This window comes from Pseudophryne corroboree, chromosome 3 (genome assembly GCF_028390025.1).
Source record: "Pseudophryne corroboree isolate aPseCor3 chromosome 3, aPseCor3.hap2, whole genome shotgun sequence".
Lineage (NCBI taxonomy): Eukaryota > Metazoa > Chordata > Amphibia > Anura > Myobatrachidae > Pseudophryne > Pseudophryne corroboree.
Window position 1 is genome coordinate 472,914,033 of NC_086446.1, and position 16,773 is coordinate 472,930,805.

Consider the following 16,773-nt stretch of genomic DNA (forward strand, 5'->3'; position numbering starts at 1 on the left):
CCTCATGCAAATGACACCCCTGCATCCTTTAACTGCACCCTGTACTTCCTACCCCTGCACCCTGTAACGGCCACTCCTACACCATGACCTCCTACACCTGTACCCTCTAACTCCCACCCCTGTACTGTGTAACTGCCACCCATGCATCCCCATGCAAATGCATCCCCACCTCCTGTAATGCTCTCCTTCACATCTTGTAACTGCCCTTCTGTTTCCTGAAACATGCCCACCTGCACCCTGTAACTATCCTCCCTGCACTCTGTAATGCCCCCACTATAACTGAACCCACCCACAACTACTCCTCCGCACCCTATAACTGCCCCACTGCTTTGTGTGTCCCATACTGCCCTGACCTTGGGAGGAACAGCCGCTCCCCCTACTTGCAACTGCTGACACATGATGATGCCCCTGCCCCATTCCCCCATGGTATCTATAGGGGGCAGCTAGTGGAGAGCTCCCATAACTCCAGCCTGCACATGCTCATCCCCAGCTTCCAGTTATGTCTCCTCTGCCTGGCCTACCAGCATGATATTGCCCCTAGGGCCCTGCACCCTGTGCAACGTCACCACTCGCACACTCCTAGTCATGGCCCTGTGTACTAATACCGCCTACTTTGGTGTTGGTTCCTTCTACAGTTGATTTGGTACCACCTACAGCAGGCTAGTTCTAGAATTTTTTACATGGCCACCTTTATTTTCCAATCCGCCCCTGTTCAAGTTATTTTCATAAACTGAGAAACAAATTTCCCAGTGTGTTAAAATCCCAAAACATGACTACTGACCAGACCTTCTCTTCAATGCTAGAATTTAAGTCAGCAGTTTTAGAATTACTGTACTGTTATCACAATGTTTAAGTTCATGTCTTAAAATGTTTAAACACACACTGTTCCATAAAACATAATTGTACATATTCTTACCTAGACCAATTTAGAAAAGATGTGCCGCGTCTTAGAGGATCAGCTCTCCGAGGTCAAAACTCAGCATGAGGACGATATTCGTCTCATAAATGATCTTACTGCACATAAGTCCCGTCTGCAGAATGAACACGGTTAGTATACAATACACATTAAATTAGCTTCCATTAATGATGGCACTTCAAAATTGCCTATAATGCTAAAATTTTGTGTAGTCCAAATGTGTAAAAGTGGCCCAATAATTTATTTTAGAAACAATGGTTTAAATAATTAATTGTACCGACAACATTATTACTGTTTTTCTGCTAAGCTACTGTAAATGCAGTGGTGTAGTATTACTGTACAGCAGTGTCCATTGTACGTTACTGCGTCCATCTATAGTGGAAGGTGTGTATCAAAGTAGCTGCATCTTTAGACTCAGCTACTGTGCTAAAATATGCTAATGCTGTCAGAGACGTCTTGTGTAAACAGACATCTCTTGCGTGCTTGTGTCATCTGCTGCTGCATCCAAAGATGCAACTTTGGAACATCAGCCATCTGAGCTACCCACAGGTTATGCAGGAAAGCTGGGCTGTTAAGGCTTCCAAAGCCAGCAGATGCAGAAACTGACCTCAGCTCACCCAGAAAACCGTAATGACACACCCCCATTTTTGAGAGTGCCACACAGCACTGTACCCAAATGGCAATAGCCTATCAATCAGACTGCAGCTTAGTAGGCACTGCATGCAACAAAGCATGCACAGTTCTCCCACCACTGTAAACTACCGGGCTTGGGTACAACTATGAATCAGGCTCAAAGGGAATAAGTTATATGAAAGCATAATTGTTAGCCTTGTGGCTTGCAATTAATTTGCGAAATCTTAACCTCATTTCTCTATCGTCCTAGTGGATGCTGGGGTTCCTGAAAGGACCATGGGGAATAGCGGCTCCGCAGGAGACAGGGCACAAAAAGTAAAGCTTTATGATCAGGTGGTGTGTACTGGCTCCTCCCCCTATGACCCTCCTCCAAGCCTCAGTTAGGTTTTTGTGCCCGTCCGAGAAGGGTGCAATCTAGGTGGCTCTCCTAAAGAGCTGCTTAGAAAAGTTTAGCTTAGGTTTTTTATTTTCAGTGAGTCCTGCTGGCAACAGGATCACTGCATCGAGGGACTTAGGGGAGAAGAAGTGAACTCACCTGCGTGCAGGATGGATTGGCTTCTTTGGCTACTGGACATTAGCTCCAGAGGGACGATCACAGGTACAGCCTGGATGGGTCACCGGAGCCTCGCCGCCGGCCCCCTTGCAGATGCTGAAAAGAGAAGAAGGTCCAGAATCGGCGGCAGAAGACTCCTCAGTCTTCTTAAGGTAGCGCACAGCACTGCAGCTGTGCGCCATTGCTCTCAGCACACTTCACACGGCGGTCACTGAGGGTGCAGGGCGCTGGGGGGGGGCGCCCTGGGAAGCAATGTAAACCTATTTTTTGGCATAAAATACCTCACATATAGCCTCCGGGGGCTATATGGAGATATTTAACCCCTGCCAGAATCCGTTGAAGAGCGGGAGACGAGCCCGCCGAAAAAGGGGCGGGGCCTATCTCCTCAGCACACAGCGCCATTTTCCTCACACAGCTCCGCTGGTCAGGAAGGCTCCCAGGCTCTCCCCTGCACTGCACTACAGAAACAGGGTAAAACAAGAGAGGGGGGGCAAAATTGTGGCATAATTATATATATTAAAGCAGCTATATAGGGAGCACTTATTATAAGGCTATCCCTGTCATATATAGCGCTTTTGGTGTGTGCTGGCAAACTCTCCCTCTGTCTCCCCAAAGGGCTAGTGGGGTCCTGTCTTCTTTAAGAGCATTCCCTGTGTGTCTGCTGTGTGTCGGTACGTGTGTGTCGACATGTATGAGGACGATATTGGTGTGGAGGCGGAGCAATTGCCAAATATGGGGATGTCACCCCCTAGGGAGTCGACACCAGAATGGATGGCTTTATTTATGGAATTACGGGATAGTGTCAACACGCTGAAGCAGTCGGTTGACGACATGAGACGGCCGGACAATCAATCAGCACCTGTCCAGGCGCCTCAAACACCGTCAGGGGCTGTAAAACGCCCGTTACCTCAGTCGGTCGACACGGACCCAGACACAGGCACTGATTCCAGTGGCGACGGTGACGAATCAACCGTATTTTCCAGTAGGGCCACACGTTATATGATTTTGGCAATGAAGGAGGCGTTACATATTGCTGATACTACAAGTACCACAAAACAGGGTATTATGTGGGGTGTGAAAAAACTACCTATAGTTTTTCCTGAATCAGATGAATTAAATGAGGTGTGTGATGAAGCGTGGGTTGCCCCCGATAAAAAACTGCTAATTTCAAAGAAGTTATTGGCTTTATACCCTTTCCCGCCAGAGGTTAGGGCGCGCTGGGAAACACCTCCTAGGGTGGACAAGGCGCTCACACGCTTATCAAAACAAGTGGCGTTACCCTCTCCTGAGACGGCCGCACTTAAAGATCCAGCAGATAGGAGGATGGAAAATATCCAAAAAAGTATATACACACATACAGGTGTTATACTACGACCAGCTATAGCGACAGCCTGGATGTGCAGTGCTGGGGTAGCTTGGTCAGAGTCCCTGATTGAAAATATTGATACCCTGGATAGGGACAATGTTTTACTGTCTTTAGAGCAGATAAAGGATGCGTTTCTTTATATGCGTGATGCACAGAGGGATATTTGCACACTGGCATCACGGGTAAGTGCTATGTCCATTTCGGCCAGAAGAAGTTTATGGACACGACAGTGGTCAGGTGATGCGGACTCAAAACGGCATATGGAAGTTTTGCCGTATAAAGGGGAGGAGTTATTTGGTGTTGGTCTATCGGATTTGGTGGCCACGGCTACAGCCGGGAAATCCACCTTTTTACCTCAAGTCACCCCCCAACAGAAAAAGACACCGACTTTTCAGCCGCAGCCCTTTCGTTCCTTTAAAAACAAGAGAGCAAAGGGATATTCATATCTGCCACGAGGCAGAGGAAGGGGGAAGAGACTGCAACAGGCAGCTCCTTCCCAGGAACAGAAGCCCTCCCCCGCTTCTACAAAAGCCTCAGCATGACGCTGGGGCTTCTCAAGCGGACTCGGGGGCGGTGGGGGGTCGTCTCAAGAATTTCAGCACGCAGTGGGCTCACTCGCATGTGGATCCCTGGATCCTGCAGATAATATCTCAGGGTTACAGGTTGGAACTAGAGACGTCTCCACCTCGCCGTTTCCTGAAGTCTGCTTTACCAACGTCCCCCTCCGACAGGGTGACGGTCTTGGAAGCCATTCACAAGCTGTACTCTCAGCAGGTGATAGTCAAGGTACCCCTTTTACAACAAGGAAAGGGGTATTATTCCACTCTATTTGTGGTACCGAAGCCGGATGGCTCGGTAAGACCTATTCTAAATCTGAAATCCTTGAACCTGTACATAAAAAAGTTCAAGTTCAAGATGGAGTCACTCAGAGCGGTGATAGCGAACCTGGAAGAAGGGGACTTTATGGTATCCTTGGACATCAAGGATGCGTATCTCCACGTTCCAATTTACCCCTCACACCAGGGGTACCTCAGGTTCGTCGTACAGAACTGTCACTATCAGTTTCAGACGCTGCCGTTTGGATTGTCCACGGCACCTCGGGTCTTTACCAAGGTAATGGCCGAGATGATGATTCTTCTTCGAAGAAAAGGCGTATTAATTATCCCATACTTGGACGATCTCCTAATAAGGGCAAGGTCCAGAGAACAGCTAGAGATGGGAGTAGCACTGTCTCAAGAAGTGCTAAAGCAGCACGGGTGGATTCTGAATATTCCAAAATCCCAGTTAATTCCGACAACACGTCTGCTGTTCCTAGGGATGATTCTGGACACGGTTCAGAAAAAGGTATTTCTCCCGGAGGAAAAAGCCAAGGAGTTATCCGAACTTGTCAGGAACCTCCTAAAACCAGGAAAGGTGTCTGTACATCAATGCACAAGAGTCCTGGGAAAAATGGTGGCTTCTTACGAAGCAATTCCATTCGGAAGATTCCACGCAAGAGTTTTCCAGAGGGATCTGCTGGACAAATGGTCAGGGTCGCATCTTCAGATGCACCAGCGGATAACCCTGTCTCCAAGGACAAGGGTATCTCTTCTGTGGTGGTTGCAGAGTGCTCATCTATTGGAGGGCCGCAGATTCGGCATACAGGATTGGATCCTGGTGACCACGGACGCCAGCCTGAGAGGCTGGGGAGCAGTCACACAAGGAAGAAACTTCCAGGGCGTGTGGTCGAGCCTGGAGACGTCTCTTCACATAAACATTCTGGAACTAAGAGCAATCTACAATGCTCTAAGCCAGGCAGAACCTCTGCTTCAAGGAAAACCGGTGTTGATCCAGTCGGACAACATCACGGCAGTCGCCCATGTAAACAGACAGGGCGGCACAAGAAGCAGGAGTGCAATGGCAGAAGCTGTAAGGATTCTTCGCTGGGCGGAGAATCATGTGATAGCACTGTCAGCAGTGTTCATCCCGGGAGTGGACAACTGGGAAGCAGACTTCCTCAGCAGACACGACCTTCACCCGGGAGAGTGGGGACTTCATCCAGAAGTTTTCCACATGCTTGTAACCCGTTGGGAAAGACCAATGGTGGACATGATGGCGTCTCGCCTCAACAAAAAACTGGACAGGTATTGCGCCAGGTCAAGAGATCCGCAGGCAATAGCTGTGGACGCGCTGGTAACACCTTGGGTGTACCAGTCGGTGTATGTGTTTCCTCCTCTGCCTCTCATACCAAAAGTATTGAGAATTATACGGCAAAGAGGCGTAAGAACGATACTAGTGGCTCCGGATTGGCCAAGAAGGACTTGGTACCCGGAACTTCAAGAGATGATCACGGAGGATCCGTGGCCTCTACCTCTGAGAAGGGACCTGCTTCAGCAAGGTCCCTGTCTGTTTCAAGACTTACCGCGGCTGCGTTTGACGGCATGGCGGTTGAACGCCGGATCCTAAAGGGAAAAGGCATTCCGGAAGAAGTCATTCCTACCTTGATTAAAGCATGGAAGGAAGTAACCGCGCAACATTATCACCGCATTTGGCGAAAATATGTTGCGTGGTGCGAGGATCGGAGTGCTCCGACGGAGGAATTTCAACTGGGTCGATTCCTACATTTCCTGCAATCAGGATTGTCTATGGGTCTCAAATTGGGATCTATTAAGGTTCAAATTTCGGCCCTGTCAATTTTCTTCCAGAAAGAATTGGCTTCAGTTCCTGAAGTCCAGACCTTTGTTAAGGGAGTACTGCATATACAGCCCCCTGTGGTGCCTCCAGTGGCACCGTGGGATCTCAATGTTGTTTTGGATTTTCTCAAATCTCATTGGTTTGAACCACTAAAAAATGTGGATTTGAAATATCTCACATGGAAAGTGACCATGCTACTAGCCCTGGCTTCGGCCAGGAGAGTGTCAGAACTGGCAGCTTTATCTTACAAAAGCCCATATCTGATTTTCCATTCGGACAGGGCAGAACTGCGGACTCGTCCGCATTTTCTCCCTAAGGTAGTGTCAGCATTTCACCTGAACCAGCCTATTGTAGTGCCTGCGGCTACAAGCGACTTGGAGGACTCCAAGTTGTTGGACGTTGTCAGAGCTTTAACAATATACATTTCAAGGACAGCTGGAGTCAGAAAATCTGACTCACTGTTTATACTATATGCTCCCAACAAGTTGGGCGCTCCTGCGTCTAAGCAGACTATGGCTCGCTGGATTTGTAGTACAATTCAGCTTGCTCATTCTGTGGCAGGCCTGCCACAGCCAAAATCGGTAAATGCCCACTCCACAAGGAAGGTGGGTTCATCTTGGGCGGCTGCCCGAGGGGTCTCGGCATTACAACGCTGCCGAGCGGCTACGTGGTCGGGGGAGAACACGTTTGTAAAATTCTACAAATTTGATACCCTGGCTAAGGAGGACCTGGAGTTCTCTCATTCGGTGCTGCAGAGTCATCCGCACTCTCCCGCCCGTTTGGGAGCTTTGGTATAATCCCCATGGTCCTTTCAGGAACCCCAGCATCCACTAGGACGATAGAGAAAATAAGAATTTACTTACCGATAATTCTATTTCTCGGAGTCCGTAGTGGATGCTGGGCGCCCATCCCAAGTGCGGATTATCTGCAATAATTGTACATAGTTATTGTTACCTAAATCGGGTTATTGTTGTAGGGAGCCATCTTTCAGAGGCTCCTCTGTTATCATACTGTTAACTGGGTTTAGATCACAGGTTGTACGGTGTGATTGGTGTGGCTGGTATGAGTCTTACCCGGGATTCAAAGTCCTTCCTTATTGTGTACGCTCGTCCGGGCACAGTATCCTAACTGAGGCTTGGAGGAGGGTCATAGGGGGAGGAGCCAGTACACACCACCTGATCATAAAGCTTTACTTTTTGTGCCCTGTCTCCTGCGGAGCCGCTATTCCCCATGGTCCTTTCAGAAACCCCAGCATCCACTACGGACTCCGAGAAATAGAATTATCGGTAAGTAAATTCTTATTTTTGTCACTGGCATTCTTTTTTACCTGCTATCCGATTCTTTGGTCTTCTCTCAGGGGCATTATCTCATTTTGTGGAAGAAAAAGAAGCCTTGATTTCTCAACTGAGTAGAGGCAAAATGGGCTTTACTCAACAAGTGGAGGACTTTAGAAGGCTATTGGAAGAAGAAACTAAGGTAAAATGGCATACAAATATGCATGCACTCATAGTGATAGATGTTGATCACTATAATTGTAAACTGTATGGTATCTACATGGGCATTTAGTATCGGATTTATTAAAAATAATACCCTGTGCATAAACACAGGAAAATAATGAAAATCAACGATAATGACTAATACCACTAAGGTAAGTGACCAGGCAGATGTCAATTCTCTCAATATATTTGGATTCAATTTACAGTCTGCCTATAACATCTATAATATCTACCTTACATGGTGTGCAAAAGGGAAGATGCAGAGTAATACCTTAGTAATTACCTATAGGTTGTGAATGTCTGCTGAGAATCATCTGACTACTGTGCTTTTTGAATCACATGAATATTACTACATGTTTTTGTGTATAGAGTTGCAGTGATTATGTTATTTGTAAAAATACAATTTTACAACATACAACCATCAGTAGACAAGAAAAAATAAAATATACAATATAGTATTATGATTTGTACAGGCTAAAAATGCCATTGCTCATGCTCTGCAATCGGCTCGTCATGACTGTGATCTTCTACGTGAACAATATGATGAAGAACAAGAAGCCAAGGCAGAATTGCAGAGAACTTTATCCAAGGCAAACAATGAGGTGGCCATGTGGAGATCTAAGTATGAAACAGATGCCATTCAACGTACGGAGGAACTGGAAGAAGCTAAGTAAGTAATGAAATTGGCCATAAAATGTTGAATCAACCCTTAGATAAAAGCTTGCAACACTAGACCAAAATTTTATACAGTTTTAAAGATAATTTAGATGTAAAATCAAGGTGTACCCTGGGTCATTCTTAAAAAAAATTCTTGTGAATGAAACAGGAAATATTTTAGAATCATTTACAATTACAACAATTTGTAATGGTTATATCAGTAATGAAGGGCTAATGTCATTGTTTTGCCTTGCATTGTGCCTGAATTGCAGTATATAATAAGGACTTTATTAATAATGGATTTTTGCCTTTGCATTGCTTTTAAGTTGAGACAATCTGTTGTACTAAATTATAGGAAGAAACTAGCTCAGCGGCTTCAGGAAGCTGAGGAGCACGCAGAAGCGCTTAACGCCAAGTGTTCTTCCCTGGAGAAGACTAAGCAGCGATTGCAGATGGAAGTGGATGATTTAATGATTGATGTAGAGAGATCGAATGCAGCAGCAGCTGCACTAGACAAAAAGCAAAGGAACTTTGATAAGGTGATTATTGGTTGTTGCCTTGGGATCAGTATGACATCCCGCCGGACGGGATCCCGGCGTTCGGAATACCGACACCGGGATCCCGACCGGCACAATCCCGACAGGAGGGTGAGCGCAACGCAGCCCCTTGCGGTCTCGCTGTGCTCGCCGTGATGCGGGCAATGTGCCTTGCTACGCTCGGCACACTGTTTTATTCTCCCTCTATGGGTGTCATGGACACCCACAGAGGGAGAATATGTCGGGATTGTGGCAGTCGGGATCTTGAGTCCAGCGGGATCTTGACCCCATCCCGTTGCCTTTGGTGAAAATAATGCAGAGATGACTAAAAAAAGGGGACAATTGCTTAGTTCAAATGATATGTGTGCTAGCAATTGCTGGAGGAACACTATTCAAATAATAATGCTGTTAAAACTGAAGGTAGCATACTCTCATCCCTAATTCATTCCATTTCCAAGAGAGACTCTCCTATAGTAGCAGTAATATCTGCCCACTCTGAAGTTTATTTTAAACTCCCAAGAACCTAAGCCTAATTGTTCCTTAAAATAAAAACTGCTCCAAGTCTTAGCCACTACACAATCCTTAATCCAGAAGTTCCCAAATACCATCCTCAAGGAACCCCAAAAGTCCAGGTTTAAGGATATCCATGCCTGAGCACAGATGGCTAAATCAAATTGACTAAAGTACTAATTAAGTCACCTGTACCTAAGCATGGATCGTTAGGGTGCCTCAAGGACTGCGTTTGGGAACCTCTGCATTAACCTGTTTTCTTATTGTGCTTAGTGACAGTAGATGAATATTTGTTTTCTCCATTTGTTATTGTTCCTGTGAATAATTGTCTTGCTATTTATTAAGCAGCTTTTTCAGGGAACTAAATGGACTGTATGACAAACTGACTTGTACACTAACAGACTATGAAAAGTAACAGAAGTATAAAGCAATGTACAATATATGTTCTCTTACATCCTATAGAGATCAGTAATGATGGAGTATAGATTGTCCAGGCAGGTGTGTGTCACTTTACATTTTCTTTACCGAGTCTCAAACTCCTCTGTCTATACTGTATATCACTGTGTTCTGATTGTCTACAGTTTTTTTTTTTTTTTTTTATCAAGGCTACCACTGGCAGTAAAGAATTTTATTTTATGTTTTGTATTTCACTTAAAACTTTTCACCACCAATAAAACTATCATAAACCATAAAGTCTCACAGCCAGAGAGTGCCTGGAGTGGGTTGAGGAGGTGCCATCTTGGTGCCTGCTACTGCTGCCAGCAAACGCTACCATTGGGCACTGCACTGCTGGACTGCGCACCATGGGCATATTTAGTGCTAAATAAAATAATAATAAAAAGTTAGTCCGTCAGTGTCTTCTCAGATTCAAAGTTCATTTTCACCATATCCAGATTTTTTTATGCCTCGTTGCCTGATGACAGATCCATGGGAGCTCACAGAAATAAGGACGGTCATTATCGCTTTGCTGTTATCACAAGAGTGATAATCATTCTTTATCTAGACAATCTCTTGGTTCCTGAGCATTACTTCAGACTTTCTGATGTACGAGGAACAGCACAAATATTAGAATCCCATGGATTGATCATTAATCAGCAGATTTCCATTTGAGTTTATACTCAGAGCATTATCTTTCTGTCAGATTTACAATACATCTGGTAGAATGTAGATCGGGTTGTTGACCTGACAAGCTTATATTGGAGTGGCGAAACATATTCCTAGTTTAGAGTCACATTCTACCACATCTGTGAGCATCTTCTGCATAGTGCAGCATGGAGCTTCAGCTGAGCAGCTATGACTGGCAGACACCTAGTCTTCGGTTCATAAAGTCACATCGTTTTGTAAGTTCAATATCACATATTTTATATAGAAGGTGCTGCACACCCCAACTTCTTAGTGTACCCATCTGCAAGACCAGCTTTATAACGAGATGGGTACGCTACCAGAAAATGGGAATTTTTGCACTTACTGTATATTAAATGTTTTTCTCTGAATATGTTGGGAGATATTGCAATTCCATCCTTTAACCTTATATTCTCCTGAAAAAGTTTTATGTTTTGGGAGCATGTTTGTTTCCTCTATTCACTCCTGTGTTGTTTGACTAGAAAACTAACTGAGTTCACTGCAGATAAGGTCTATCGAAGGGAGAGGGGTTTCACTTAATGAAGACACTAGAAAGTGCTTAATACATGCCTGGACACTTTATACCCCTTCATCATTGTCCCCCGACAGATTTAGAGAACAGGATTTTGCATAAGTACAAAAATATAATTTTGAAGCAATGACTCTACTATAAATTATATGAGGATAACCAGTCTAATTTAATTGTAGAATCTTTTATCCTTGTACACAATACTATACTGTATTATAGTATGTAATATAATGCAATATTTGTGCCTATTAATCTACTTAAGGTTATAGGTGAATGGAAACAGAAGAGTGAGGAGTGTCAGGCTGATCTGGAACTATCCTTGAAAGAGTCAAGAAGTTTGAGCACAGAACTTTTCAAGCTACGCAATGCGTATGAGGTGGCAGTAGATCAACAAGAAACATTCAAACGGGAGAACAAAAATCTCCAACGTAAGTTTATGCTTTGCAGCACAGCATTTAGCAAAGATACGATAGGCATTCACATATAACATTTTCGGATTTGTTTTCTTCTTTACTGAAGAGGAAATCTCAGACCTCACAGACCAAATTGGCATAGCAGCAAAGAGTGTAAGCGAACTGGAAAAACTCAGAAAACAAGTGGAGCAGGAGAAAGCTGATTTACTGTCCGCATTGGAGGAAGCTGAGGTATGCACAGTAGGAAGAGGTCAATTTAATTGTAGATTTGAGGATTTGGATCTAAACTTTCTGTACTTTACGTAATGTTTAAACCATGCAGAAGAGTAAAAAAATGTTTTAGAGGAAAGTACTGTATATCTTCTACTATAGAGAACCAATATAATTTTTAGATTCTCCACCCTGGATTATTAATCCAGGAAATTTTTTGATAGTTAACCTTATGAAACATAACCTTACTTATTTTTCAAGGTGAAACATAATAATTATCAAAATATTGTAATGAGTGTCAAGCCATAAAGCTTTAAGGTGCATGGAACTTGTTCTAGGCACTACGTCTATAGCAGTATTTCAATATTTGTGAGACATGCTAAACTTTCTAGATTACTAATATTGCAATAAACTATTTATTTGTGATTGCACAGCACTAACTGAATGCATTCATATCCAGGGAAGTCTTGAACATGAAGAATCAAAAATACTTCGCATCCAACTGGAGCTAAATCAGGTGAAGTCAGAGGTGGACAGGAAAATAGCTGAGAAAGATGAAGAAATTGTTCAACTAAGACACAACAGTCAGAAGACAATTGACATTTTGAATAGCACTCTTGAGTCTGAAATACGGAGCAAGAATGATGCCCTACGAGTTAAGAAAAAGATGGAAGGGGACATTAATGAGATGGAGATACAACTAAGTCATGCCAACCGACAGGTGTCGGAGAGCCAGAAACAGCTGAATATCATTCAGGTCCAGCTGAAGGTATGTGGTATTATCCAGGTACAATATTTGTTTTCCTTACAGAATAGGGTCAATAAAATATTATGCAAAGGGAGTGATTTGCCATTGCCGCAGTGTTTTAGCATTGGCAACGACACCTTAATTTACACTCCAATTTTGCTCAAAAGTACTTGCAACCATATGTGGCTATGAGCACTTTTGCGCAAGATCGGGCTGCCGTAATGTGTGGACCAGGAAAGCTTGCACATAATCGATTTAATCCTATGTGTCTCTTTTGATAGAAAATAGCAAAAAGTGAAGCATAATATTGAGGATACTAAGCTCGATAGGGGATTGGAAGAGATGGTAATCTCCAGAGAAAGGGCATCTAATCCCAAATTTAATGAGAGAACTTAAGTGTGATAAAACATTTATAAGATGCTAATATTAGTAGCTATAAAGCACTGATCAATGTTAAAGTATTCCTATGTATTTAGACTGACAAATCAAATACAGCTCTCATCTCAAATATCTCATTATAGACGTACCTCCAATTATGCAGCACACTTGTATACTTGAGGAAAATCTATTGCCTCACATAATAAACTGCTTACATACTGTATATAAAATATATACTGTAAGAAAGATACAAAAAAAAGTCACCTAGTCTCAGGCACTAGACTCAGTGGCTACATACTAGTCTATAAAGATGAAAGTAAGAACACTTTGTTTCAGTGTCAAGTAAATGTTAATGTTTTTCTGCCATTAATATCTTTCAATAAGCAAAACGTACACGTCTATTTTTTAATACACAGGAAGAACAAATACGGCTTGATGAACTAGTTTCTGCCAATGAAGACCTGAAAGAACGTATAGGATTGGCAGATCGCAGGAATCTCTTGCAGCAGACTGAAATTGAAGAGCTCCGCTCTTCCCTGGAACAGACAGAAAAAGTTAGAAAATTGGCAGAGCAAGAGCTCCTTGATGTTACGGAGCGGGTGCAGCTTTTACACAGCCAGGTCATTACACTGTCTAAGTCCTACTGGGGAAAATGATGGGGGAAAACTTGGTCATGATTATATGGAGAATGTGTAATAGGCCACATCTGCATTAGTATCTTTGGTTTGGGTATGAAATCCCAACAGACAGTATCCCGCCAGTTAGGATGCTGACAGCGGTATCCCAAATGGGCAAAATCCTGACAGATCTCAGAATGTATTTTAACCCTAACCCTACCCCTATAGCCCCTAACCCACTCCTCCCATTATCTGACCTTGGGCCTAATTCAGATCTGATCGCAGCAGCAAATTTGTTAGCTAATGGGCAAAAACATGTGTACTGCAGGGAGGACAGATTTAACATTTGCAGAGAGAGATAGATTTGGTTTTGTTATTTTGTTTCTGTGCAGGGTAAATACTGGCTGCTTTATTTTTACACTGCAATTAAGATTTTAGTTTGAACACACCCCACCCAAATCTAACTCTCTCTGCACATGTTATATCTGTCCCCCCCCGGCAGTGCACATGGTTTTGCCCATTAGCTAACAAATTTGCTGCGGCGATCAGATCTGAATTAGGCCCTGAACCGTCTCCTCCTGCAGCCTAATCCTAACTGTCCTCTCCCGCAGCCTAACCCCACATCTGCAATCTTTGTTGGGTCAGGTGGGTAAATTAACATAACATGTGTTTTTAAACTGGCTTTACTGTAACCATACTATTAGGTAAATGTATGAAGTGGCGTTATGGAGTAGAAGCGGTATCAGTGCACGTTATGTGCGCTATATCGCTTCTCCCCCATGTATGATGGCTGTGGTGCGTGCACAATTTGCCCCCGTAGCGTGCAGTATGCGCCCCTGTCCATATTGGCGCTCCTATCTAAGAGATAGTAGGCCAATATGCATGGGTAATGTGTGAATGATCAGCATTGCTGACCGTTCAGACACCTGTAGCTGTCAATTCCAACAGTTGCAGGTGGCCATGCCCATTCACCCCAGCAGGGACAGAGCTGTCCCTGCGTGTGGTGGGTGCCGGCTCCGGAATGCGCAGGGGATCTCACGTGAGTAGCGAGATCCCGCGCATGCACAGAGGAGCTGGGCGGGAAGGAGACACAGCACATCAGGTCTGAGCTGATGCGCTGTGTGCATGGGGGACATCGCCGAAGGGGGGAGCTTACGCTCACCTGCTTCTGCATACAAGATATTAATACATCTTGTCGATGTCCCTTCCTGTTCGCCTCGGTAATGAGGCGAATCTGGAAGTGCTATAGCGGCACGATCCATGCCACTGTAATACATTTACCTATAGGAGTGGATTTAAAACCAACTTTGAATTAGAAGTCATTGATTTCAAATAGCTACTAATTTCCTATTCTACCAGCTAAGATATCATCATGTATTATTTGCTGCATTAAGGTTCTGCAAAATCAAAGCTACTTTTGTTTACATAAACATACCTATCTGTAGATATACCTATCTGTAATTTCTCAATAAACGTGTTTGATAAAATGCTTAGAACACAAGTCTGATCAATGCCAAGAAGAAGTTAGAAAGTGATACAGCTCAGCTCCAATCAGAGGTGGAGGACGCTATCCAGGAGTTACGAAATGCTGAGGATAAAGCAAAGAAGGCAATTATAGATGTAAGATACTTTCTAAAGTTTATTACCTTTCAATTGAAATGCTAAATTGCAATAGAATGCTGCATTTACTCGGTAAGGTGATAGCGCTGTATTTATTTGGCACATCATTGATCAAGAGATTTTTCCACCAAGCCAACCCTGATCTATATTTGCAGATAATGGACATTGAACGTTTAAAGTTAAATCTGCTTTAAACATCTATTGTATTTTTGTAGTGTCTTTAGCCTAATAAACTAAGACTCAACCATTTTAAGATTACTACATTTAGAGGAAAATTTGGTCATTACACTACAGTAGATCATGCAATCGGTACTGTATGTTTTATTGATGTAAATATAGCTAGCAATGGAAATGTAAAGTAGAACACAGGCCTGAGATAAGTGTTACTGGTTTTACAAATATGAGCTTAACTACTACGTGTTCTACTTATATTATTTTAACACACCTGTATAAATAACATCCATGAGCTTAACTACTACGTGTTCTACTTATATTATTTTAACACACCTGTATAAATAACATCCATGTTTTGTATTTTATTTTATTAAGGCTGCCATGATGGCAGAGGAACTGAAGAAGGAGCAGGATACCAGCGCCCACCTAGAGAGAATGAAGAAGAACCTGGAGCAGACAATGAAGGATCTTCAGCATCGTCTTGATGAAGCGGAACAGTTGGCCTTGAAAGGAGGCAAGAAACAGCTTCAGAAACTGGAGGCTAGAGTACGTTCAATACAATGTAGCCCAGGCAAATGATATTGTGTACAGTAAATAAAATCAGTAATTTCTTAACATCTTGTTACGGTTTTCCATTGAATTGCTACTTATTAAGCTTTTGCTTTAAATACAAGTTTATTAAATAGAAATCTTATATATTGGTATTAAAATCTTTGGAAATCTTGAAAGTGTAGAATTATGACTAACAGTAGTGCGACAACTTTAATTATAAATCTCTTCAAGAAAACTAATTTAAAAGTAGAATTTAATTACTACAAACAATTTCAGGTGCGAGATCTAGAAAATGAACTCGAGTCTGAACAGAAGCAAAATAATGAAAATACAAAAACCTATAGAAAAGTTGAGCGAAAACTTAAAGAAGTGACCTTTCAGGTATGTAAACAGTATATGTGCAACACAAATACTGTATATAATAATATATACTGTATGTAGAGTACATGTCTTATAATCCTTTCCTCTACTATGCCAGACACAGCTGTAAACCATGGAGCAGATTCACAGGTGGATGCAAAATCGATTTTAATGCAATTTTCTGATGTTTTTTAATCTGTGCATACTCAGGAGTCACATTACGCATGTCCAGATCTGGTCTAGCAGTGTTGGATGCAGTTCAGCTGCAGAGGTGCTGTGACAGTCTAAAGCCATTTGGAGGTGGGGAGGTGTTGATTTCCTAAAATGGGGAAGTGTCTGTCCTGATTCTGGGCATGCCAAAGTCAGTGACTAATGTCCTCAGTTGCAGTTTCACTGGCTGCAGCAGTGTAGATTTGCCAGACATCTTGAATAATCATCAGGTTACTCAGATGTCCAATGGATTGATCAATTTTAGTACTGTGAATCCAATGTTACATTTTCAGGTGCAAGCAGTGGATCTGAGAAGCTGACAGTGGGTGTTTATTTTAATTTTTTTACAAAAGACAACTCCTGTTGCTATTGCATATTGTTATACAGCCCTGAATCAGGCCCAATGAATCAGGGGCAGAACTGCTTTGTTAGCAAGAATGTGTAGCTGCTAAAGGGCCTGTTACAAATCTCTAGACATGGAGCAGCAGTGAGGCTTCGAC

General features: G+C 43.2%; 1 protein-coding gene across 1 annotated transcript in view; it reads left to right on the forward strand.

Moving 5' to 3' along the window:
* The window catches only part of LOC135056058 (myosin-4-like), a 100,266-nt gene that overhangs the window by 48,323 nt on the left and 35,170 nt on the right, over positions 1-16,773 (forward strand). The window contains exons 26-36 of the mRNA XM_063960782.1: positions 921-1,047; positions 7,499-7,617; positions 8,111-8,307; positions 8,650-8,833; positions 11,254-11,419; positions 11,511-11,635; positions 12,075-12,383; positions 13,157-13,360; positions 14,852-14,977; positions 15,527-15,697; positions 15,980-16,084. Of these exons, the coding sequence (XP_063816852.1) occupies positions 921-1,047; positions 7,499-7,617; positions 8,111-8,307; positions 8,650-8,833; positions 11,254-11,419; positions 11,511-11,635; positions 12,075-12,383; positions 13,157-13,360; positions 14,852-14,977; positions 15,527-15,697; positions 15,980-16,084 (1,833 nt within the window). The remainder of the gene's footprint in view (positions 1-920; positions 1,048-7,498; positions 7,618-8,110; positions 8,308-8,649; positions 8,834-11,253; positions 11,420-11,510; positions 11,636-12,074; positions 12,384-13,156; positions 13,361-14,851; positions 14,978-15,526; positions 15,698-15,979; positions 16,085-16,773) is intronic.